Source organism: Trifolium pratense, linkage group LG5 (assembly GCF_020283565.1).
Source record: "Trifolium pratense cultivar HEN17-A07 linkage group LG5, ARS_RC_1.1, whole genome shotgun sequence".
Classification (NCBI taxonomy): Eukaryota; Viridiplantae; Streptophyta; class Magnoliopsida; order Fabales; family Fabaceae; genus Trifolium; species Trifolium pratense.
Window position 1 is genome coordinate 53,071,781 of NC_060063.1, and position 26,167 is coordinate 53,097,947.

Consider the following 26,167-nt stretch of genomic DNA (forward strand, 5'->3'; position numbering starts at 1 on the left):
GAGATTCCTTTATGGAATAATCTATGCCAGATGTGTTGATCCATTGCGATAGTACCGCGGCTATTGCATAAATTGAGAACCGTTATTATAACGGTATAAGACGTCGAATAAAAAGAAAGCACAACACAGTGAGATAGTTAGTCTCTGAAGGTGTTGTAAGAATGGGTCATGTACACACTGATGAAAAATTTAGCAGATCCTTTGACGAAAGGAATAGCTAAAGAGGAAGTCCATAATACATCTGGAAATATGAGACTAATGCCTAAATGAATTTCTCATGATGGAAACCCAACCTAAATGACTGGAGATCCCAAGAAATAGGTTCAATGGGTAATAACAAGTTGTGAGGAGTTAAAAATGATCATGCAAGTAAAAATAAGAAAAGCATGATTCCTGAAAGCGAAAGGATGAGATAATAAAACTCTTAATGAGATCTATACTCTGTATGAGTGGAGTACCAAGCTTCAGGAGTACTCTTGATAGACTCACCTATATGAATGTGGAACTGAGGCCGGTTCCTATGGAATTTAGAGGCGAATTCCTAGAGCGTTCATGAAACTGGGATACACGTGCAGGGCCATTAAAGCACGGGCTATAAAGATACACCTTAAGAAAAGGTTGTGTGCGGGTTTGAGAAAAATCCGAGATAGAGTTCAAGACAAGTGTCACTCTTACTAAATCGGGCTCTTACTTGCTATGTAAAGGTTCAAGTCATAGACACCTTTGCTTATGCACAATCTTTTAGAAGCGTCCTACAATATTTTGGAATTTTCTTTTAAATTCAAGTGGGGGATTGTTGGAACAAAGTTCACATTGGTGTGTGAATTGAAAATAAAATTGAGTCTCATATCGGGTACTAGAACATACTAGTGTGTTGTAGCATACTAGTGTGTATTTTGAGGAAATAAATAAGTGTAACTTAATAGCATTATTGTGATTTATTTATCCATCAATTTGTAACCGAAAATATTAAACCATGGACATGTATAGTTAACTCATAAAACCATGTTCCTTAAGATTGTGATATGAGAGTTTTTTTGCATCAAACGAGAAAAAAAATCCATATCTCATCTTAAGAAAAGAGCACAAGAAATGCCATTGCACTATATACTATGGCTATGCTCCATTGGTGGCTGCTAACAATGTGTTTCCTTCACTGCACTCTATTGCCGATCCAGCTACGGTCCTTGGTTATTATCATGCGTGTTTGACTGTAGGCAATGCACTGGCAGTGAGGTTAGTTGCATATTTAGATTATCTTATATTCATGTTACATTATCTAAATATACAAAAAAAATCATGTTAAATTCCTTACTAAAGGCATTGAAATATTAATTTGATTACTTGTGAACATGATATAGAAGTAAAACTGTTTGTTGATGAAACGAGAATTTTCCTCACTTGGTTCTTATATTTTTAACTATTTTACTAGTATACATGTTTCTGAAAGTATGTTATGCAGACATTAAAAATCAGAATTGTGAAGAACCTTTGAAAGTATGAAATCATTTTCATCGCATTAAAATATTTATCTGTCGTCCATAGTAAAGTAATAATTGGTTTCTTTCTTTGATTATGCAAAATTAGATTTGCATCATGTTTTGTTCCTAATTGTTTATAGAAAAACAATTTTTATTCTATGTATTATATGTGATACTAATAATATTATTATTAGTGTTAATTGGTTTGAGAGTGATCAAAGTATCACTAGTTCCTTCAAATAAAGAATGGTTTTATTATCGTTATCCCTTTGATTTGAGAATGGTCTTAGTACCATATTAGAATGACCTCAGTGTCATTATATTGATAGATATTGTAGTATCATCAATACATGTGATATTGTAGTACCACATGTGGTATCGTAGTACCGTTGATTCATAGATTGATGTTGTAGCATCAATTTGAATGGTATCGTAGTACCACTGAATCACCGATGAAACATTGAATGATGTCGTAGCATCAATTCGAGTGGTATTGTAGTACCATTCAAGAAGGTGTATTCTTTGACCGATTTCTACCGTGCAGTAGCATATCGGTATACAGTTGTAACTGGGCTGTTTTATCCTGGGGACGGCGTGGTTGATAGTCTGCTTGCACAATTTGGGCAGTGCCACGAAACGTCTTAAAGAGAGCGACCTAGTCCGCGACTCAACCCAGTAATCTCTTCGGTGGCTAAAAATTATTTTTTAAAAGGTTTTTTAAATCCGAAAACAACACCTTCAAACCAAACAAAACTTTAATGATTTTGGTCTTGTTGTTAACTTTTTGCTTAACGAACAAATGGAAGGCTGGCATAGTGGCATGACAATATTTTTTTTATGAAGATTTTAGTTTTTTCCTTTCCTTCATCATCTGCCTTCGTAAAAAATGAAACATAGATAAAATATAGGGATTTAAAAATAAATAAAAAATAAAAAAAGGTAGGGATTATTTTTAAAAATCATCATAAATGTAAAGACAAAAAAACATATTTAATCTTAAAAAATTACAAGATATACTTTATCGTATACCATCACCAATGAACATTCTGGTTCATTATTCTAGTTATGCATTGAGGTCAATATATATTTCTATTTTGGCCTAATTTAAGTACTTTCATTTCATGAATCTAAGGTTGTTGGTCAAAGTTTGAGTCTCGAAGTTTATCAGGTTTGAAATTCACATCTAATGTCCACTCTATGTTTACTTTGATACACACACACACATATATATATATATATATATATATATGGGTCAATGGGTCATGTTAACCGGTGCCCCGGGGCACTGGTTAAGGAAACTAAAAAAGAAAATTTTAAAATTAAAAATAACATTGTTTACACTTTCGAGACGTTGACTGCACAAATTTTAATATAATATTATTATATTTGGTTCCTTAAACATATATATATACTAGATACATTAGATTCCTAATGAATCTAAAATGTAACTTTTATCTTATATTTAAGACCGGAGGGAGGATCATCACATATACTAATTAAATGATGGTATACATTGTTTTGGGAAAATATGGTTTCTTTAAGTTATTTTATCACATAGTTCATTTAAGTCTCATTATTATTTATACATTGTTATCACTTTCACGCCCATTTCTTTACAAACTACTCCCTCCGGTCCTTTTTATAAGGAATAATTTGGAAAAAAAATTTGGTCCTTTTTATAAGAAACAATCATTAAATTTATTTTTACAATTCTATTTTTACCCTTATTAAATTGTATCCATTCCAAAGTTATGCATTAATTAGAGTGATATATTCTCTAAGGATAAATTAATACACCAAGGTTAGTTTTGGAATAGATTGTAAAATTTTAGAATTTTTATTAAGAAAGATAAGGTTTCTTGGTATGTGTGTTTTTTCCAAATTGCTCCTTATAATAAGGACCGGAGGGAGTACTAGAGACAAATATAAGCAAAATTAAAATTGTTTACGCGATGTTTAAGAAATTTAGTTAATTGTAGTTCATTTTTTTGATTTAATGCAAAACATGAGTTAAGTTTACTATATTACCCATTTTGAAAAGTGTAAAAGTGAAATAAATGCCTAAAATAAAATAGAATTAAAAAAGGGTATATTAGAAATAGTAGTATTAATTAATTTAAAAGTATTTAACTTTTGCTTATAATAGTGACCAAAATTTAAAGTTTTTTTTCTTCTTATATTTGTGTCCGGAGGATTACTACTACAACACAAGTAGGAGTATTTAATCTGTTAAGTTACTAACATGACATAAATGAGGTTTAATTAACTACTTACTCCAGACACAATTATAAGCAAAAACACTTTTTATGTTCATTGAAAAAGTAATGTATTTGATCAATAATATAGACCAGATACATTATTTTTTTAATGAATCTAAAAAGTGTTTTTTGCTTATAATTGTGTCCGGATGTAGTACTTATCATATGAGTACCCATTTTCTCTCCTACAGCTTTTGTTCATTTTAGATTAAACAATTTACGACAAATATGAGAAGAGGAATCGGAAGAATTATCCTATGAGATTTAATTTCGTGCATTGAGTAACTAATACCTATGGGCTATATATAAGATTGTCAGACTTGCGAGTGTACTCAAACTCGTAAAGAGTTCATAAAATTGATTCATAGACCCGACTCATAGACTCGTATGAGTCAATGAAAAATTAAAGGCTTAAATGCAGTTTTGCCCCCCCTGTTTTGATTAAATCGGAATTTTACCCCCCCTGTTTTAAAACGCGGACTTTTACCCCCATGTTTTATAATTTTTTGGATTTTGCCCCCCCTAAAATTCTGCTTTCGAGTCACAACTTTAAAGCTTCGCACACAACTCAATTTTGATCAATAATTCACCAAAAGGATACCGAAATGACCGTAATCGAGTTATCTTTCCACATAATCAAACCCCACTGAATTTGGAGTTACAAAGAGAGATTAATTACCGTTTTAGTGAAGGTATGTCCCCCAAAATTTTGCAAAAATCTGCTTTCGAGTCACAACTTCAAAGCTTCTCATACAACTCAATTTGGATCCATAATTCACCAAACGGCTACCGAAATGACCGTAATCGAGTTAGCTTTCCACAGAATCAAACCCCACTAAATTTGGAGTTACAGAGAGAGATTAATTACCATTTTAGTGAAGATGTGTCCAATTACTAATTCTGCAGAAATCTACTTGTGATCTTAAAATTCAACATCGTCTACCGAACCCATCGTAACTCCAAAATCAATGAAATTGAAATGCCAACAAGGGTAATTTCGTTAGATTTCCATACATGTAAATAGTATTAAAAAATGAGCTACAGGGTGAGAGGAATGACAAAAATACTAGTAGTAGTTTCATACGATAATTAATTTGAACAGACCTTCACTAAAACGGTAATTAATCTCTCTCTGTAACTCCAAATTTAGTGGAGTTTGATTCTGTGGAAAACTAACTCGATTGCGGTCGTTTCGGTACCAGTTTGGTGAATTATTGATCTAAATTGAGTTCTGTGCGAAGCTTTGAACTTGAGGCTCAGAAGCAGATTTTGTGCAAAATTTTAGTGGGGGGCAAAATCCAACAAATTATAAAATAGGGGGGGTAAAATTCCGCATTTTAAAATAGGGGGGTAAAATTCCGCATTTTCCAAAATAAGGGGGGTAAAACTACATTTAAGCCAAAATTAAAACTGACTTTTAAAAATATGTAGGGAACACACACACAAACTTATAAATTACTCCATAAATGACATAACAAACTTATTAGTAAAACGCCAATTAACTTAAAATTCAAATTTCAAACTCCGTAACAAACTTATTAGTAACAAAAAAAAATCCATGACAAAACAAAAAAAAAGTATATCAATAATTAGATAATAGTTTATTCTTAATTGAAAAAGAAATAAAATAAAAAAAAATCATAAAACATATATGTTAATGACTTCAAATATCCAAAGCTCCAGTTAAATTGTCAACGAATGAGAAGATTCATTCATTGGACATCGTTGTTGTAGAAGTAAGAAACTAGAATAGTGAGATCTCATTGATGTTTCTAATTCTAAACATATTGTCGTACGCAATATATAGTAAATGAATTTAAGGGCTTTTACGTTTTATTTTTTAAAGTTTCGAGATTTTGAGCCATTTTTTGGATTTTTTTTTTTCATAAAAAAACTTATAGACTCGTAAATTCGTCGTAGACTCTTGAGTCTATACAAGTCTACTCAAATTTATCCAAGTCTATAAAAAAATAATTCTATATGCAATTCACCTAAACTTGTAAGTTCATACGACTCTACGAGTCTACCCGCGAATTTAAAAACCTTCCTATTCCTCTTTTCTCTCTTGGGCAACATTTGCCTCAAATCCATCAAGCTACTCCTAAAATATGAGTAAGAGATATGTGAAAAGAGACAATTCCGTTTTGTGCATAAATAAGGATTAAGGACTTGGATAGCGTCCAAGGTCCACGCATTTCATTCAATATCTCTATTATTATATTTTATATATTACACCTCACAAATTAAAAAAAATTAAAAAACTATAGCGCTGTAAAAAGAAGAAAAGTAATTCAAATATATTCTTGAATATCACCAATTGAAAGAAAAAAAAATATATAAAGTAACAAATATTGAAAGTTGAAAATAGTCATACAAACATAAAATTTTAAACAATAGAGTAGACCTTAATAATGGATAACTGTTGAGTTGTTATCATAAGTTGCTTCTATTTTCATAAATTGACTAAAAAAGAATTATAACAAGGAAAATGATTTTATTAAAAGACTGAATCAAGGAAAGGATGGGCAAAAAAGTCTATAGGCACATGCACAGGCAGCACAGCCTAGATGTATTACAGATTACAGAAGTATATTGATACCAAAATTAAAAATATATTCCATTAATATGAATTATTACGATAGTAATATATACATAATCAACGTTCACATTTTTTGTCAACTGATAAATAAAATTTGATCATTGATCTAGTAAAGTCAAAATAAATAAAATAACATCATGTTGAGGATTTGACTTCTTAACAATATTAAAAAATGTATAATAAACAACATGACCATTTTTTATCAACAATTTTTTTTTGCAATTCACATTCATATATAGTTTTTTTTGACACATTGAATTAAAAGTTGTTAAATAATATAATACCAATTTGCCTAGGTTGTTCCCTTTTGTGACCAAAAATAAATTTGCACCTAGCTAGGTGGATGAGTCAACTACTTCCCTTCTTTTGTATCCTCAACCTGCCCTCAAATATAAGGTAGATACATTCGATATTAATGGTCCTTCTGACCTTATGTGTTACCCACCTAAGTTTGTGACCAGGCATGAGTCAAGTAGTGGCACTTGTTATATCCAAATAGCAACACCAATTATATTTGTTATTTTTGTACATATATGTGTTCCATGAAGGTGAAAGTAAAATAACCTTTTTTTGAAGCAAACTCGTAATATGTTTATATGACATTTTTCTTAGCTTAAATTCCAACATTAATTTGTTAATGTTGTGAAAAATTACCTTTCATTACGATTCAACGTCGGTTAGTTAATTGATTAACGTATATGCTGCTAGTATACTAAAATAAAACAGAATGATGCAAGTAGTATAATACGTAAGACTTAAAAGAATAGTATAATGCAAGTAGTACTAGTATTACATAAGAGAGTAGTCCCGTGTTAATCACTCAAAATTAAAATATACGGTAGAGAGTTGAAATTTTTAGAAAATTAATGTATAATGTGTAACGAGAGGCTATGACCACAAATTTTATACACACAAAAATACATATATTAGTAACCGATAATATGCTGTACAAGTAATAGGTGTTTGAATTGTTGTGGTAAGTATGAGATGAATTAAGTCTTACTCTTTCGTCTCAAAATATAAGATCTGGTTGAGTATTATATATTGGAACAGAGGAAATATATATTGTTTAGAAAAGTGGAGGTTGAACACTCTATTATAAGCGAGAGAACTCATAAACCTGACACTTAAGGTTTTGGGTAAAAGTGTGGTGTTCAACTCACTTGTATAGTTGTTCTTACATCCAATGTGAATGATATATTCCTTGGCTGCTCCCTCGTGTCACAACATGAATTTCGAAATTATTACATTCAAAATTCTATTTCTAATAGATGTATGTGAAAAAAATATATATGTTGGAAGAGGCCAACCAGTCTCTTGTTGTATTGTATTTGATTCTAAATTTGTGTCTGATCGAACCTACGACCTCTAACATATTATCCACACTTTTCACCACCTAACGCAGCGGCTTCAAAAATTGCAATTTTGTCCACCACTAAATCACGTGAAATTTTTTTATTCTCGGTACTAGTTGTTTAAAATATCAAAATAATTTTCTATCCATCAAAACATCTTATAAGATAAAAAAATTGTTCAATTTTTAAAAATTTATTCTACATTATTCTTGTACTATTCTATTATATATTGTCCAGTAATTATTTTTTTGCAAACGGATGCTCAATCTTTCCAGTTGCGTGAAAAATAATTTAATTTATAAAAAAACTATATATTAGTCAATGCTTCATAGGATATAGTAATACTAATAGATATAAACTACTCCCTCCGTCCCAAAATATAAGCAAAAGTTGGTCAACAAAAATAGATATATTTGGTCTAAATCTTTAACCAAATACATCAAGTTTATTTGACCCACTTTTACTTATATTTTGGGACGGAGGGAGTATTCATAAAGTACAAATTATCTCTCTCAAGCTTTGATATGAGACAAAAAAATATAAGACGTCAACGGAGTTGATCCCTAGATTGTCTCTATGTATACTAATCAAATCAAACTATAGAATATAGAAAATAAAATAAAAAGTTGCCTATATTTTTTAACCTAATTATATCCATTTAAGGGTGCGTTTGATTTGCTAAAAAACAGAGGACTGGACAGGACAACTTTTGTTGTACTCTATTTGATTTGAAATTGGTTATGGGACTGGACAAATTAGGTAACAAGGGACAGGACAAAAATAAGATTTTTTGTCCCTTACTAAATCACGGGACAACTTTTTGTCCACAGTACAACTATAAAAAATACGAAAATACCCATTTTATTTTCGAATATAAAAATATTATCGTCCTATATCTTTTCGGTACAAGTTTATCATGTCTTGTATTATTTTATTTTGTCCTGTACTGTTCTGTCCAATCCTTACTATCTTACGAATTAAACGCACCTTAAAAGTACAAATCATAAAACAAGTGGACATCTCAAATATATATTTTGCTAAGTTCGTGGCAAACAAACGTTCAATATTTAGATATATCTGTAATGTAACTTGCCAACTATCTTTGCCTCCCTCATTTTCTATATCTCCGATGATGCAATGGTGATGCTAAATTAACGAGTTGCAAATAAATAAGTGTATGTGTGATCTGTCATGTGTTTCCATATTGAGTTTATTAATTTGATGATGATATATATTTGAATGACTAACGTTATATTGTATTCTCCTAGGTCTTTTCCATTGACCCATCTTATATGCAGCCACAGGTGCATATTTTATAAATTTTATAGTTGAATTCATTAATTAAAATAACATTTTATAATAAGACTATACATCAGACTTAAGTGATTTAATGAACTCTTTTTAGGAAGAATTGTTCGGGAGAATTTTAGTTCGATTCTTGATTAAAATAATTTTTGTCAGACTTTACTTATCTCGTGGTCGAACTCTTAATTATCAGACCCTTTCATGATTTAAGAGAAAAAAAGAATCTGTTGTTTGACTTGTCTCCCATCCCATGAACTTAATTGTGTACAAGTATATTTTTTTTTGGCAGACTTTATATAAGAAAAGAATTAGGGTTGTAAAGACCTGGTTAAAAATATTACTTTGTCCCTTGTGATTGTGACGGTTATTGTCTGATGACAAGGAGACTATGTCAAAAGGTCCACATGTCTGTATTGAACGATAATCTCCTATAATCAGAACATATTTATCGTATGGTTTGTGTTGCTAAAAGTGAATTTGGTAACCTAATTCGTACGCATATAGGTCTTTGGCCCAATATATTCAGAACAAGTTGTATCTAAATCATATAAGTAAATTACTAATTGGCAAAATTTGTGAAATTGACAAAATAGCAAATTTCTAACTACGCACGTCAAAATATTATTCCCTCCATCAAGTAATAACTCTGTAAAGGAATTGAATTACACGCAATTACTACTTTCTAACCGTTCAATCTGCAATGGACGTCTGAAATCGTTTATAGTTAAATTTAATATTGTGTAATTTAAATTGTTCAATTTAAAATTAACGATTGAGATTTAAAACAGCACACATGTTGCTTTTACCGCAGCTAATTCCGGCCCTCTATGAAAAAATTTACTTTGTAAAATTAATTAGATTCTCAATATAGCAATATCAAGTCAACACATATCAACATCCATTAATGAGAACTAATTAACAGCAGCTAGAACAAATTTTAATGACAAAGAAAAAAAGATTTTGGGTCGCTAGGAAATCGTTTTACTTAAAAATTGAACTCGGTTTCTTTCGGACGATCTGTCCTATGGTGAAACTCATTAGCTTAAGTCGAATGACTTCGTTTAGTTTTGGGTTGAAAACTTTAGAAAGATTAAAAAAATTGTTGTGATATTTAGAGAGATAAAAAAAAACAATCATTTATCCCTAAAACATACTTGATATATATAATAATCAACCTATTAATGAGATATTTTCTCCTCAATTCACAAACTTTAATTCTTTCATTATCAATTTGGAAGAGAAACCAAGAAGATATATTAATCACGGGAAAAGGAAGGCTCCGGTCACTACCTGTGGTGCCAAAAAGTTTGACCTGAAAACAAAATTAACCCTAGTTGCTGTTTGTCCCATGTGACTTTACAAATTTAATGTACGAAACTTCAAAGAATGTACCACCAATCACCAATTTTCATTTTTTTATATTTTAATTAGTCAAATCTTTTCAAGAGTCAAATACTTCATGCAGGTCCTCTTTCTCTAGCTAGTATTTTTTTTTCTCTATATATTAACATAAAGATGGGTTTTGTTTGAAAACCTAAAAGGTTTACAAAAGAAGAACAAGAAAAAAAATTCTACTTTTTTTTCAATTTCCATATATGGAGAGCTCGAGATCTGGTGATGGAAATAGTGGACTCAAGGAAGATAAGAGAAGTGAACATAGTATTGGTGATGATCATGAAAGTCATCATCATGATCATAAAAAGGAGACTATTGTTGAGGTGAAGATTAATTCTATCCTAAGTTATTTAATACTAATTAAGAGCCATTTTTCTTTCTCTATGTATGAATCTATAAAAAAAAATTGGTTTATGTTTATTAGATTTGGTGGTCAAAAGGGGAGAGGAAATTGAACTTTTTTATAATTGATTTTGTAGTTATACATCTTTTTAATTTGCTTAGGTTTATCTTTTATAAGTCTTAAACGTATAACTTAGATCAATATTTTTTATACAAAGCTAGCTCTATATAATTTTGATTTTATAATTTTGATCAATATTTTGGTTACAAATTGATCGGATAATTCCTTCCCTTATCCTTTATTTTCCAAAATCAACATTCCACATGGCTATTAATTTTGTTTCTTCACTCTTGCTTGCATGCAAGGCAAATAAACCTTCGCAAAAAATCCAAATAGTTAGGACATACTATAGATTATAGTGGTTGACCGGGACGGATCAGTTCGTGTTTGGTTTGTTGGTTGTTTGTTTCATATTGCTCCGCGAGGTTTAGTCTGCTTCTGATTATCTCTTGCTCTTGTTGGTTTAGGGGTTTATCCGATACGCAAATGTTTTACTAGTGATTTTCTTCCTCTCTTTGTTGAGTTTTGTTTGCGGTTCTAATTGTTGTTGTTCTCTTTGCTTTGATGTATATGTCCTTAGTTCTTTTAACTTTAGTATCTAATATAATTTTGTCATTAATTCATAAACAAAAAGAGCTTATGGGATTTAATCAATTATTTTGTTTTTTCTTCTTAAAAAAACATTGATTCTTAATTTTGTCTTGCTTTTGTATAGACAAAGCTTCACTTTGTCTTATATCAATATCAATTAACAAATTGCTTACACTAATTTTTTTTTCCATGAATCTTCAGTATTTATATAGTTGTGTGTAATGCATGTACGTTAAAACTCCAAAAGAAATTATCTCCATAAACTTGTTAAAAATATCTTCTTTTTAATAGCTAGTTTTGAATTTGTATTAATTTTTTTTTATAGAATTGAAGTATAGTCTTGAAATAGTCAACAATGTAAATATGAAATTGAAAAGAGGCGTCGGCAGAGAAAGTAATATACATGTGCACACAATGACACACGAGTCCAAAAAAAAAAAAAAAAATACATGTACACACATGTTCAATTATGCATGTCTTTAACTTGCAAAAATCTATTGAAGGATTATCATTTTTTGGCATACATATACTATATAAAGGGTTTACTTTCCATTAATCTACACTTTTAATTTGATTAGAGTTGACCCATGCATGTGCTACAAACAAAACAAATGATATCTAAAAACATGATACTTCACCCACCACATGCAAGTTTAAATCAAATATTCCAATTTCACTCAACTACATGAATTATTCTCATTATTTTCCTTTCTTATTGCATCTTAGAAAAATAAACGAAAATGTACATTTGTTGATGAATATATAATTAATCAATGATGATATATCTTATATATATTTGCATATGTTGTACAGGAACAACCCATTGCTAATGCTGAAAAATCAATGGTGGAGGCAGAACGAATAGAATCCTCTGCCAAAAATGATAAGGTTAGTTTTTTTTTTTATGACAATTATTATTGAGTTTAATTTCTAATATAGTCACAATGTCAAAAATATAGACTATAGAGATATCCAATCATATTTTAATTTTATCACAATGACACATTTTGTTGTGATTTTTCACAAAACACATTCACAAATATCTCCATAGTAAAATATAAAAAACTAGACATGTAAAATTCTTTTATATAATGAGAAAATAGGACATGCACCATGTAAGATAATTTTATATTGTCATCTAATATCAACCATGTATTCCGTCAAATCACATTACCACATCCCACTTTCATAATATGATGTGGAGGAATAATTGATTCTTATTAGATGTTCGTGTAAAAATATTTTACAGTGACGTAACATTTTCATTAGTTTTTCCTCTCCTATTTTTCACTACTCTTGAGTTAGAGTCAAATTAATTAGAAAATAATTATAACAATATTTAGTACTAATTAACGTGACATGCATGTTGCAATTGTATATATAGGTTGTTGATGATCAACTTGAGACAACAAAAGTCCAAATGGGTGAAGTGAGAGAAGAAAATCAACGGTTAAAAATGTGTCTCAACAAAATAATGACTGAATACCGGGCACTAGAAATTCAATTTCAAAATATGGTTAAGCAAGAAACAAAGAAAAACAATGTTGATACAAATGATAATAACCATGATGAAATAATGGCAGAATCTGATCTTGTTTCCCTCAGCCTTGGAAGAGTTCCTAGTAACAATGTTCCAAAAAATGAAGACAAAAATAACAAAGTTTCTAAACTAACATTGAATAATGAAGATGAAGAATTTAAGGAAGAGTTGGCTCTTGGATTGGATTGTAAATTTGAAACATCAAAATCAGGTAGCACTACTGAAGGATTACCAAATGTTCCAAGTCCTGTGAATAGTTCTGAAGTAGTTCCTATAAAGGATGATGAAGTTGTGGAAACTTGGCCACCAAGTAAGGTAGTTAATAATAAGACAACTAGAGATGCTGAAGAGGAAGTTGCTCAACAAACTCCGGCCAAGAAAGCTAGAGTTTGTGTTAGAGCACGATGCGACACACCAACGGTAAATACTTTCACTTATGCTGGTTGTATATGGTGCAGTTGACTATAGACCGTTAGATTTGAAGAGAGAAACTTCGTAGATGAATTAAGACATTCTTTACAATAGTTTCCGGTTACATTAAAAAAAATCTCATTTAATGGTCTATAGTTGGTTGTAGCAATTTTCTAACTTCGACATACGTACAAATGAAAAGTACTTGTTAAAAATAAAGAAAGTCATTTTGTTCACGCACTTTGATTTGTCAAAACAGATGAACGATGGATGCCAATGGAGGAAATATGGACAAAAGATTGCAAAAGGAAATCCTTGCCCGCGAGCTTACTATCGTTGCACGGTTGCACCATCATGTCCTGTTAGAAAACAGGTACATCTATTTACATTTGCATTGTCATTGAGTTTCATGAATTGATATTCATAACTTACCGAAGATAGAATCTAAAAATTTACACAAGTATTCAATCATATTTAACGCTCGACACTGAAGTCACATTTAATTATTGAATATTTTTATAAATGCATCACATTCACATATCTAAAATGCACCACATGTAATTATGAATTTCAGGTACAAAGATGTGTTGAAGACATGTCAATTTTAATCACAACCTATGAAGGAACACACAACCACAATCTCCCTCTTTCAGCAACAGCTATGGCATCCACGACATCTGCGGCCGCGTCCATGCTATTATCAGGTTCATCAACCTCTCATTCTGGTTCAATCCCCTCAACACAAACCAACAACAATCTTCATGGCCTAAACTTTTACCTACCAGATGGTTCAAAATCAAACCAACTTTACCTATCCAACCCTGCACTATCATCTCAACATTCACATCCAACAATCACTCTTGACCTCACTTCAAATCCATCAAATTCTTCTTCAACATCACCCTTTGTTAGATTCAATAACCAATTACCAAGATACCCTTCTTCCACAAGTCTTAGCTTTAGTTCCCCTGAATCAAATCCAATGCATTGGAATAGCTTCTTAAGTTATGCTACTACACAAAATCAACAACCATATAATAGAAACAATAATAATCTCAGCACATTAAACTTTGGTAGACAACAAAATACAATGGAAAATATATACCAATCCTACATGCAAAAAAACAACAATAATGTTTTACCAGATAGTACTATATCTGCAGCAACAAAAGCAATCACTGCTGATCCAAATTTTCAATCAGCTTTAGCTGCAGCACTTTCTTCACTTATTGGAAACAATACTAATAATAATCAAGGAATTCAAAATAATCAAAGTGGAGGAGAAAATTTGAGTCAGAAAATGAAATGGGCTGAGATGTTTCCTGTTTCTGCTAGCTCATTGCCTTCAAGTTCTAAAGTTAATGGTTGTGCTTCGAGTTTCTTGAACAAGAAGGCGCCGGCGAATGCACAGACAGGAAGTTTGATGTTACTGTCTCCTTCTTTGCCATTTTCTACAACCAAAAGTGCTTCTACATCTCCTGGTGGTGGTGATAATAGTGATAACACCAATTAATTATTGGTGATTGTTTATTTTTCTGTAGTTACATAGAAATTTTTATATATTTTTTTTTGCTTTTTTGATTGGATTGTTGTAAACTTGTAATTAAGGAACTGAGTTCAATTGTATCATTTTCATATTTTATTTATTGAAATAATACGTTTTATTTTATATTTATCCGAAGCTGCGGCAGCGGCACTGTGCAGCACAGTCCAAATTTATTACTACGTGAAACGGCGTGAATATTGCACAGCAGCCCAGATTTATTAGCAGTGTTAATCCAATGGAACAGTTCTATTTGCCTCTAGGCAGCTAGTACAATTTTTTCAGCATCTATTTGCCTCTATGCAACATACAATGCTGAAAACAACGAGAGGAAAGAGCTATAGGCATAAAAAGTGACCAAACCAAAAATGAGTAAGCGCAAATGAAGAAAACAATATGAGTTCTTCCTAGAATACACTATTTCTATCTTACGAAATTCATTCTAATTGAGGCTTTGCATTGTTTCTTTAAAAATATGACCATGCATATGGGAGAAGAAATATGAAAATGTGAGTGAAAAAATGATAGAAAGTTAAAGGCTAAATTGGCTCCTAAATTTCACAAACTCAAGATTTTAGCCCTCTAACTTTCATAATAATTTTTTTGCCCCTAACTTTAGCTCCTTTTACAAATGGTTGGCCCCACTGATTTTGATAGGGGTGGCAAAGCGGGCAAGCCCAACTCGTTTTGGTTCGGCCCGCTTAAGTCCGCCTAAAAGTGAGATGAGACGAGCCAAGCCAATTTAGGTGGTCGAGTCTAAAAGCACAGCCTGACCCGTTTAATGACGGACAAGCGAGTTGGCGGGGTGACCCATTTTTGACACTTGTTTTGTTAAAAAAACATGCTAATATTATTTTTTTTAAATAGAAACAAACAAATTTGTGAGAAAAAACTAGCTTATGAGACAAAATCATCAAGGAAGTATATTATAAGTCCATTAACATATACTTATAAACATGTATGCAGTCACTCTAATCATCAAGAAAGTATTTAGCTATGTGTTTAATTTAACGTAATGAATCGAGAAAAAAATGTGAACCACCGTATGTGATGTTGGTTCAAGTAATAGAATAAAAAAGTAACTTATACTAGAAATCCGGTGAAGAAGAAGCACGAGTATGAAGAGACAAGAAGGAGCAAAAACGAGCAATAAGAGAGTAAAACGACAACAAGTAATCCTAAATTTAAAACACCAGTCGTATGAATGAATAGAAGAAAAAAAACTAAATTTACTTTAGATAAGTGTTGTGTTTTATTGGATTGGATCATCTTATTCTATTCCTTACCCAAAAAAAATAGATTTTATATTTTTATGTAAGTCACATGCCGGCCCGCTCCGGCCTCGCCCCGCTTTTTAAGCGAGTTCAGCGAGGCGGGCCGACTAAAGATGCCAAGCTCAAAATTTAGGCTCAGCCCGCCAAAAATGGCGGGCTAAACGGGCCGGCCCGTGCGAGTTGAGCCTGTTTTGCCACCACTAGATTTTGACTAAATCAACACACGCGTGACAATGACTCACACACATGCGACGTCAGCATGTCGTGCCACGTATGTTGACGTGGCATGTGAATTGTTTGTCACATGTGCATTGACTCGGTCATAATCGGTGGGGAGGCAACCATTTGCAAAAGGAGCTAAAATTTATGAGGCCAAAATTTCAAGTTTCTGAAAGTTAAGGGGTTAAAAGTGTAATTTAGCAAAAGTTAAATCAAACTCTCAATATCTTATTCACTTTAATTTGAATTTAAGTGATTAATGAATCTATGAAACTGAATATTTTTTTGGTTAAATTGTATTTTTGCCCCCTAAGTTTCATAAAGTTGTAACTTTATGAAACTTAGGGGTCAAAAATGCTATTTAGCCATATTTTTTTAATTTGAAACTTGAATGCAACAATTTTTTGTCAGACTTTATTTATCTTTTGGCCTTTATCAAAATTGTTTTTTAAGTTAATTGATAAGTTAATTGATGTATTTAGTCAACATGATAGACTAAATACATTAATCTTAATAAATTAAAAAATAATTTTTTTGTTGTAATAATAAAATATCTCTTTTTTTTTGGTACATATAATAAAATATCTCTATACTGTCAAAAAAAAGAAAAGAAAATATCTCTATAAAAATAATAATAATAATTAAGGATTAAGAAAATAGTGGAGGGGAAGTGTGATTAGACCCGAATGTAAACCAATCACACAAAAAAGCACTTAACTTATTTTCCTTTTCCTCAAACAAACATAGCCTAAGCCGCCCTTACTTTTCATTCTTCATCATTCATTCTCTTTCACACACACAAACAAACCCTTCCATCGAATCCCAATCGATCTTTACTCATCGCTTTGCTTTCACATCTTCTACCTGACTCACACTACCCCCAACAAGGTCAAGCTCTATTTAATTAATTAATTATTCAATTCAAAATTTCTTATTTTTATTTTCATCATCGAGATCTGCATCAAACCCCTTTTTTTTTTTTCAAATCAAAATTCAAATTGGGGGTTTTGCTTTTCCTTGCCGACAAACCTCACTGTGAGATTACCCACCAATTTTATCATATTTTTTTTAATAAAAATCTTGTCTTTAGGGTTCATTATGGAAATTCTACTTTTTTGTATGTTACATGTTTGACAATTGGAAATTTAAATTTGATTGATGTTTTTGCAACTTACATGCATATAGTGATTGATTTAGGTTTTGATTTATGGGAACTTTTCAATTTTTCATTTTGATGAAGTTGGAGAAAAAAAGATTAAGTTTTTAATGTTTACTTTTTGTGGGTGTTGGTTGTTTTTTGTAGGTGGTAGCGATGTCGACGCCTGCTAGGAAGAGACTGATGAGAGATTTTAAGAGGTTGCAACAAGACCCACCTGCAGGAATCAGTGGTGCTCCTCAGGATAACAATATTATGCTGTGGAATGCTGTTATATTTGGTCCAGATGATACTCCTTGGGATGGAGGCACGTTTAAGTTGACTCTTCAATTTTCTGAGGATTATCCAAACAAGCCGCCAACTGTACGATTTGTTTCCCGGATGTTTCATCCAAACAGTAAGTTTTTTTAGGTGGAAAACACAAACCTTATTGTCCATTAGTTTGGTGTATTCCAACTAATGTAATTGCTACTTTGGACAGTTTATGCAGATGGAAGTATCTGTCTTGATATATTGCAAAATCAGTGGAGTCCTATATATGATGTAGCTGCGATACTAACTTCTATCCAGGTATCATCTAGTATAGTTTAATCATGAATATCTTAATGTTATCAAATTGTGAATTAGTTAACGAGACTTTTAATTGTGATCCATAAACCATATCTGTAAGATTCTTCCCAATGAAAAGAAGCAAGATATATATCGTACAAGTTATGTATAGTGTTCAATGTGATAATTTTAAACAATGAATTGACAAAATAAGTTAATCATAAGTCCCGTAATTCATAAGTCAGAACGAAAGCAGAGCAATGATATAAGCCATTAAGATGCACATGAATGACTATGCGATGAAGGCTTTGAAAGGCTATATTAGATGGATGAAATCTATGCAGTGGCAAAGCCAAACAGGGTGCATGGGGGAGTGAGGTGACTATGTGGAGCCCCTGTTTTGAAATGAGCCCCTTTTTTCTTCAAACCCTTTCACATTGAATGATTTAAGCCTATACGGCCTTTCAATTTCTTCGATGAGAATTGAACAAAATCAGAAAAAGAAGTAATGTTTTTTGTTGAACTGTGTAATTCATATTGGTGGTGATATTGAATTGCAGTGTTCATGCATGCATATCATGATACATAGCTATTTGTGGATTTATTGTATTTTATGAATTGTTGGATGTCCATCACTTGAAATCATGCAATTTGAAATCATTCAATTTTAACAAATATGCCACATTTCTTTTCATCGTTTTTGTAATTTGCAATAGAAGAAAACAAGCACATGTATTTACATAATTATACTTTAGAGGTTTGGCCACAGCAATGTTTTGACCCAATTCATATAAAGTCCAGTGCGGTGCCTCTGCAAAATATTTAAGCCATTTTGGTTATTCAAGTGTTATTTGTTTTAAGACACCGTCTCTGCATACTCATCTCTTGATTCATTTGTAATGTTAACTTGGCTTTTCCACTTTTCATCACTGTTTCTACTTTTTTAGTCAAAGTATAGACTCTAGAGCATACTATTCTGAACTCGAGTTTTTAAAAGTTTTATCATGGTCTTCTCTTTGCAAAACTCAAGGCACTTCTCTGTTTTAGTTTATTAGCTCTCAATTTTTAATGTCTCATTCTCTCTTATTTTAGTAAACTTAAGCCTTGGAATTTGATAATGCCCTTGGAATTTAATAAACTTCTCTGTTTTCCACAAAGTTTATTCTTTTCTGGTTCTCCCACTTTTGTTTACAAGGGGGTTTTGCGATGTTGTTTAGAGGTTGTGATGGGTTGACTAGTTGAAAGTATAGAAATTCTTTGAATGCTAGGAACTAAACCTGCTAAGATGTGCTTCCCAACGGACTGTGTGCTGATAAGCTCTACAAGGCCATCGTTGGCAGATATATCAGTTGTTTTACTTGCCTATTTTATTTTGAATCTAGCATGTAAAATATCACATGATATGCACCAGGCTTCAATGTTTTCCTGTGCGGGATCATGGTCCCAACGAGCTCTTGATGCAAGAGTTTGATGCGGAAGAGACAGTATTGAACAGTGAACACTAACATGCAATTTTTGTGGGGGTGCCCTAAATGCGATATTCCTGATTCCACTATTTGGCATCCCATTATTATATTTCGAAAATACTTCTAAATAACTCTTTTGCAAACTTCTAAATTGTTTTCTGAAAAGTTATTTTTCCTTTTTGACAGTCATTGCTTTGTGATCCCAATCCAAATTCTCCTGCAAACTCTGAAGCGGCTCGAATGTTCAGTGAGAACAAGCGTGAGTACAATCGTAGAGTTCGGGAAATTGTGGAGCAGAGTTGGACAGCCGACTAAGGTCATCTTGATATGCTTGTTGGCCTGCGAAGGCAGGAATTAGATTGCATTGCTACCTATGAGTCATGCAAACTCACCAAAGTCTATCGTATTCCTTGTTATGAATGTTAGGTTCATCTTATCTTTAATTCATGGTAGTTTATGCATCGCCCATGTAATATAAATTTGTGTCAGTGCATCGGATTGTTGTCAACACGGTTCAATGTATAAGTTGTACACTTCCGATTGGTTATGATTGCCAGTATTTATTAAATTGGGTTCAATTCTGTTTACATCGGATAATTTTCAGCATTCAATGTTTGATTGTGGAATAAATCACAATTGTGGAAATGAGAGAAAATATACTAAATCCCCAAACTATTACTATTAATACATCAATTTTAGTTCCTCAATTCTTTTAAAAACATGAGAGAAAATGATGTGTTGATGTCAGGTATTGAAAATATATCTTAGCAACTTTGTTAGCACCTGACCTAGTAATGACATGGCCATCCATCCTTTTTCAAATTAAAATTACGATAGAAATGAGATGGTTAAAGTTGTGAACAAGTTATTGAAGTACTACTGGAAAGTAATAGTGTAAGCAGCAGAGATAGGTAAGTATTCAGGGAAACAAGAGAAAGTTCTAGACATGTGCTGTTCTTTTTTTGTTCTGAATTGTTGACATGTGCTGTTCTTGCTTCCTAGCATTGAGAAATTGTACTGTGATTTATTTTTTTCTGACAGTAAATTGTACTGTTCTCCGAAGTATGTTTATGTAGGAAGCAGGAGTGCACGACTGTAGTATAATCATCAAAAAGTTGCTAAGTTGCTACATCCAATTGAACCACATATTGGGATGAAGTACAAGGGGTACTTAGACGGACCCAAACCAAGCCAAAGAAACGAGAAAAAAATTACCCAAGGAGGTAAGAATCAAGTCCTACCTAAAAATACAATCCATTGGGGTTAATAATTCATTCATAGTAGGTACATGTTCCTTCTTTTTCTTTCCCACCAACCACTTCCACGGCGTTCTTTTAATGTTTTCAAAACACTCTTCAAGAACCGGACACAAACCAAACCAAAAACCACAACGCACGTGCAAAAAGGCAAGTTCCAAATAAATGATTTTTTTTACACAAATAAATGATTTTATACCACATGTAATTGGTCATTTCAATTTTCACCCCAGTCCATCACCCACATGTGAATTTTATTTTATTTTTACATAAACCCCAATAGCAAATTGATGATTTGTTAACTCTAAAAAATTAACACTACAATCATGTGTTGTAATGTTGTATAAGAAATTTGTGATGAAGTATTAACTTAAACATAACTTTTGCATAAAATACTCCCAGATTTTGAATGTTAAAACACAAGTTTTGTTAACTAAACATATATACACTCCCAGATCTTAGACAAAAATTATGGTCAAGTTAGATTGGAAAAGTTGACAAACATTCGCATAAAACCATCAGATAATATCTTAAAATGTAGTTTCCACAAATAAAATAAAATCAACTATAGAGTATTATTATAAACAAACCATAACATCCAATACAGCTTGGTATCTTAACAGCTATATTAATGGACCACACAAAAAGAAATCAAATTTTCATCTATACTCCTAAAGATCAAGCTACACACACATAGAACATTATAAACAGCCAAGCAAAGTTTGAGAATGACAAAATACTGAACTCCAAGCCCAAAAGCATTATTACAGGACTTCAATCAAATCATCAGCAGTCGACCGAACATCCTACAAGACATGATCAACATTATCAGACTTATATTCTCTTACAACACTTTGAAGAAACTATAATTCATCATAGTAAACCACTTACCATATTTTCTTTTTCTCCAGCACTTGTAGTAGGACTAACAGGAACTGTAAAAGAGCAAAAAGTAACCACACAAGGTATTATTAGACAAACAAAGTTAACTATAAAATCTCTTAGTGTCATAAAAGAAAAGTTACTGCACCTTCTTTGGCACCAGCTTTCCTTCCATGTTTCTTGATCCCACTCTTATTGATTTCAGGCTTGCTTGGCTTCTCTGACCTTTTAACTGACCTACGGTTCACACTATCAGTAGCAGGCTTTGAATTTGCAGAGTTCATTCTGAGATTTTCTCTCAACTTTGATCCAAGGTTTTTCTTTTGGGTAGTGTCTTTCTTGGTTGACTCTACGATTGGAGCAGGAGGCGTACTTTGGCTAATGTCTTTCTTGGTTGACTCTACGATCGGAGCAGGAGGCGTACTCAGTTCAGGAGAGTCAGTGTTTAAGCACTTGGGGGTAAGTTTACCAGTAGCCGTGGTGGAAGAGGAGTAGTGTTCTTCATCATCAGAAGATCGAGTTCCCTCTTCTGGCATCTGTGAAATGCTTTCAGAAACTTGAGACTGTTCAATGATTTCTGCAATGTTATAGCTTTCTCGCAGTTCTTTCACTGGTTCTCCAAGTTCAGTAAGCTCAGGCTGGTGTCGGCGCAAGTAAGACTTCAGTTCATCTTGTAGTTTCTGGAATGGCTATGGTTGAAATTTCACAAAGGAATCATAAGAAAAAAGGCTGAATAAGTAATTGGAAAACAAATAAGAGTAAGAATAAGAGAGAAATAAATGACTAACTAGCATGATTTTAAAACACAAGGTAAACAACTGTGGTCTAGCCCACAAGGCCACAACATCAAAAAAATTAACCGCAATTCAGGTCGCCCATATATAGTTGCGATTCTCTGCAATATCAAGGATTGTAGCACAATTGCAGATTTGCAATGCAATTGAAGTTGCATCAATCACATCACGATTCCAAATATCGCAACAGTGGCAATTTAAAACTTACTAAATATATCCATTTGCAGATTAAACAAGACCGAGACAAATTGAAACAAAACAATCAGAATGAATTAGTTAACATGTTTTTTACCTCACATCCTGCCTCCAAGGCTAGTTTGAAGAATCCAAATGAAATGTTATGCTTGGCAGCAGATTCAGATAGCTTGATTTGGTTTAACCAATATGAAGCAGAAGACAAGAGACTAAACTTCATTCGAGCAGATGATCTAAAAATCTCAGAAACAGGTGTTGGGATTCTGGTTTGAGACCCTTGGCCACTACCAGACCTCCTTGATCTTGTCTCTGAGATTGGAGTTGTGTTGCCAACCGCCTTTGGGCTCGGAGTGGCAGATGCTTTGACAGGAATCGAGAGCCTTCTTGGAGGTTTTGCACTTGATGATTTGCCCTTTCCAGAGAATTCAAGGACACCTACACTTTTGCTTACATTGGGAGTAGTTCTCCCCCTGAAAATGTAAACCATATTTTGTTTAACATGTACATACTTCAATTCGACACAGACAATTAAAAGAAAATACACTTATTTCATCATGTTGTCTTAAGAGGAGGCAGTGTATAAACACAGTGAAGCAAGTAAATTCTCTAGTTTCCAATTTCCATTTCCAATATAGACAAAAGTCTATTTATTTCCTCTATTCAATTTCATGCTAACTTTGTTCTTTAAGGGCGCATGCTAAGGATTCTACAAATAAGTTGTCTTGATAAAACCATTTTTTTTTAACTTTTTGAGAAAAAAATGCACAAATTTTACAAAGTTTCTATTTTGGCACACTAACAAGTCCATTACTCAAAAAATACATCCAATTGATTTATATTTAATTTTTTCAAAGGAATTTTAAGTCTTTCAGTTTTAATCAACGACATTTTGACGAACATAATATTTTTTAATTATCCTTCTTAATCAACAAGAAAATTGAATATATAAGATTAATTATCCTTCTTAATCAACTATATACTGCAAATATGTAATAAAATGTTCTGTTGTTGCTTAAATTCAAAATTGGAGGGTGTAGTTTTTTTTTTAAGAGCAAATATATTATTAATCAGTCTCTGCATAAGACGAACAGAGACCACCAGTAGTGTAATTATGATTTTAATTCTAATGCTTGGAACAGTGAGAATATACAAACATAGCAACATTTACACAGAAAACAAAGAAATCACAAGTTTCCAACCAAATTACTAAGATCAAATTCAATGTTTCCTTTATTTCATTTTTTCCACAAATTCAAACGATCCAAGTAAAAGCAAATCTAATTTCCGAAGAAAATGTGATATTTCGCAAATTCTGAAAACAAATCAGCGATAATTGAACAAAATATGATTAAGTACTACCTCTTAGATTGAGAACGATGGATGCTATCAGATGCATCTGGCTTCTGTTCCTTTGATTTATTCGCCGAACGCAACGGATATCTTTGAAGTGTAGGTTTCACAGAAGCAGAATTCCCTGAAAAAACAAACAAAAAACAGTTAAATTGTTTATCACAGTATGATTGATACTGCAAAAATAATAATAGAATGAATTGATTGAAAAATGAAAAAAAAAAATTACCAGAAACATCAACCGAGGATTGTTCATTGACGATAACTTCTTCCATTTTTTCGGTTGTGAGATTAGAGAAATTAGAGAAACCAACGTTTTAGTTTTTGTGAGAGATTATAAAAAAGCATGAAAACGCGTTTGATGCAGTTTTATAAAGGGTATGTGGCTTTTACACGTGTTCAAGGGTTGAGCGGGAAAGGATGAAACTCAAAATTTGATGATACTATGCGAGCGTGCTGACGTGGATAAATGGGACCCACTATTGGCCCATGTATTTTGCTTTACTACATTTTGAATTTGAAATTCGAATATCAGAAAGAAAGAGCTGTTGCTGTTTATGCGGTGGTCTTTTCTTAGTTCCGTTTTCTAAAGCATAAAACTGCTTTACGGTTGGTTTTGGTTGGGTTTGGGTTGATTAATTTTAACGGTTACCCACTCCACTCTTTTAATACCACTTTTTGTTGCAAATTGTAATGTTAATGTTAATCATTGGTTTTTGCTAATTTAAATTCTCAATTTTAAAATTGAAGCAAATATAATACCTTCTCCTCTGATTCTAAAATATAAAGAAAAAGAGATTTATTCAAAACAAAACAAAAAAATAGAATATAATGGATATAGGCTAACGGTGTAAAATAGTTTTACGTGATTATCGAATAAAAAACTATTAATTTGTCGTATTATATCAAGAAAGTGGAATGAAAGGGCAGAAAATATGGTTGGTACTATTAATTGATAGTGTCAAATTATTTTATACAACCGCAACATATTCTTTTTTTTTCTCCTCTATAACTACTTTCATAAACCCCCACCCCTCGAATTCTATGTCGGCTACTCCCACAAAACACCCCTTCACCTTTCACCCATTGATATTTTGCAAAAAAAAAACTCAAGTATGACATGTATAGATGGAAATCGTGCCCCACCCGTTAAAATTCTTGAATTTACAATTCAAGATTAGAAATATCATCAACACGCTGATTGTTTTTTCTGTGTGAGATAAAGAAAAACATATGTTTTCTGAGCTCAACACAATTTAACTAGTAATTATGATGGATTCAAGGAATCGTAGACGGGTTTCTAAAAGCAAGAATAACTAGAGTAGAAAATTTCAACATTTTCTATTAGCAATCTTTATAGCCAACATCATCTCAACAATCTCATCTTGAAAAAGCATAGGTAACACCAATATTCTTAGCAAAACAATCAAGAGTAGCCGCATAACTATCTCGAAAAATACCGCTGCACGCAACCAAGTCTAGACACCCAAGCGCAGCACCGTCAGTGTTGCATGTGATCCAGTAAACTTCTTTGATTTTAATAGCATTAGGGGGTTGCACCTTAATCAAAAAAACTTTAAGAATTTGAAATTTATGAATAGACACGTAACCACTTTTAAAATTTTCTAGTAATATTGACGCCAAAGTTCATATTAATCATGTCTCTATTGATATGAAAATTTTCCAATAGTATTGACGCCAAAGATGATGAATTTTGATCATGAATAATTTGCTTAATTTAAGCTTCAAACTCGATATTAATATCAATATTCATCCTATCTACTAAAGGAGCATCATGCCAACTATCAATCCAATGCTTATTTTGTGCACCATTACGATATGTTCAAGAACCAACTGCACCCCACTAGATCAATTGGGCTAACTATAGCCATAGGCACTTGCACTTTGTGATGTTATAGGCTCCACATTCAAGCCCTAGAGGAGAGGAATGAATTAGAATCTCAACATTAGAAGAAGCACCCATTTTACAGGGCCGGTCCAACATAATTAGAGGTCTAAAGCAGATTTTGTTTTGAGGCCTTGTAAAAAAATAAATAAATTATTCAAAATTGTATGAAAAATAAATAGAAAATCTAAATATTGGTAAGCCGATGATTAAACTTTAGTCAAAAGAATTTGAGGCTT

The 26,167-nt window shown here is 32.2% G+C and overlaps 3 protein-coding genes across 4 annotated transcripts; 2 read left to right on the forward strand and 1 right to left on the reverse strand.

The window, feature by feature from the left end:
* The first annotated feature begins 10,399 nt into the window (after positions 1-10,399).
* LOC123885785 (WRKY transcription factor 72A-like) lies at positions 10,400-15,009 on the forward strand. Its single transcript, XM_045935105.1, has 5 exons — positions 10,400-10,716; positions 12,201-12,275; positions 12,772-13,347; positions 13,598-13,711; positions 13,913-15,009. The coding sequence occupies exons 1-5, from the start codon at positions 10,594-10,596 to the stop codon at positions 14,849-14,851; spliced, it is 1,827 nt and encodes a 608-aa protein (XP_045791061.1). The 5' UTR covers positions 10,400-10,593; the 3' UTR covers positions 14,852-15,009.
* Positions 15,010-17,033: 2,024 nt separating this feature from the next.
* Positions 17,034-20,132, forward strand: LOC123884509 (ubiquitin-conjugating enzyme E2 2). Of its 2 annotated transcripts, none has more exons than XM_045933616.1 (4): positions 17,034-17,262; positions 17,678-17,927; positions 18,012-18,100; positions 19,732-20,132. In XM_045933616.1, the coding sequence occupies exons 2-4, from the start codon at positions 17,687-17,689 to the stop codon at positions 19,858-19,860; spliced, it is 459 nt and encodes a 152-aa protein (XP_045789572.1). In that variant the 5' UTR covers positions 17,034-17,262; positions 17,678-17,686; the 3' UTR covers positions 19,861-20,132. The 2 variants fall into 2 exon arrangements, with proteins under 2 accessions (XP_045789572.1, XP_045789573.1); XM_045933617.1 differs by having other exon boundaries at positions 17,085-17,409.
* A 1,192-nt stretch (positions 20,133-21,324) lies between these two features.
* LOC123884511 lies at positions 21,325-24,526 on the reverse strand. Its single transcript, XM_045933618.1, has 6 exons — positions 24,252-24,526; positions 24,032-24,146; positions 22,770-23,142; positions 21,832-22,372; positions 21,693-21,736; positions 21,325-21,607 (listed from the first exon to the last, which is right to left on the reverse strand). The coding sequence occupies exons 1-6, from the start codon at positions 24,295-24,297 to the stop codon at positions 21,566-21,568; spliced, it is 1,161 nt and encodes a 386-aa protein (XP_045789574.1). The 5' UTR covers positions 24,298-24,526; the 3' UTR covers positions 21,325-21,565.
* Positions 24,527-26,167: the final 1,641 nt, after the last annotated feature.

What these genes read in the sequence shown, in the direction of transcription:
- LOC123885785 (XM_045935105.1), top strand. Translation starts at nt 10,594, where the DNA reads ATGGAGAGCTCGAGATCTGGTGATGGAAATAGTGGACTCAAGGAAGAT. An exon ending in CCTCTGCCAAAAATGATAAG is followed by an intron (nt 12,276 to 12,771) that starts GTTAGTTTTTTT and finishes TTGTATATATAG; the next exon opens with GTTGTTGATGATCAACTTGA. An exon ending in CATGTCCTGTTAGAAAACAG is followed by an intron (nt 13,712 to 13,912) that starts GTACATCTATTT and finishes TATGAATTTCAG; the next exon opens with GTACAAAGATGTGTTGAAGA.
- LOC123884509 (XM_045933616.1), top strand. Translation starts at nt 17,687, where the DNA reads ATGTCGACGCCTGCTAGGAAGAGACTGATGAGAGATTTTAAGAGGTTG. An exon ending in CCGGATGTTTCATCCAAACA is followed by an intron (nt 17,928 to 18,011) that starts GTAAGTTTTTTT and finishes TACTTTGGACAG; the next exon opens with TTTATGCAGATGGAAGTATC. An exon ending in CGATACTAACTTCTATCCAG is followed by an intron (nt 18,101 to 19,731) that starts GTATCATCTAGT and finishes CCTTTTTGACAG; the next exon opens with TCATTGCTTTGTGATCCCAA.
- LOC123884511 (XM_045933618.1), bottom strand. Translation starts at nt 24,297, where the DNA reads ATGGAAGAAGTTATCGTCAATGAACAATCCTCGGTTGATGTTTCTG. An exon ending in GAAAGCTGGTGCCAAAGAAG is followed by an intron (nt 21,737 to 21,831) that starts GTGCAGTAACTT and finishes GCTCTTTTACAG; the next exon opens with TTCCTGTTAGTCCTACTACA. An exon ending in CTGGAGAAAAAGAAAATATG is followed by an intron (nt 21,608 to 21,692) that starts GTAAGTGGTTTA and finishes CATGTCTTGTAG; the next exon opens with GATGTTCGGTCGACTGCTGA.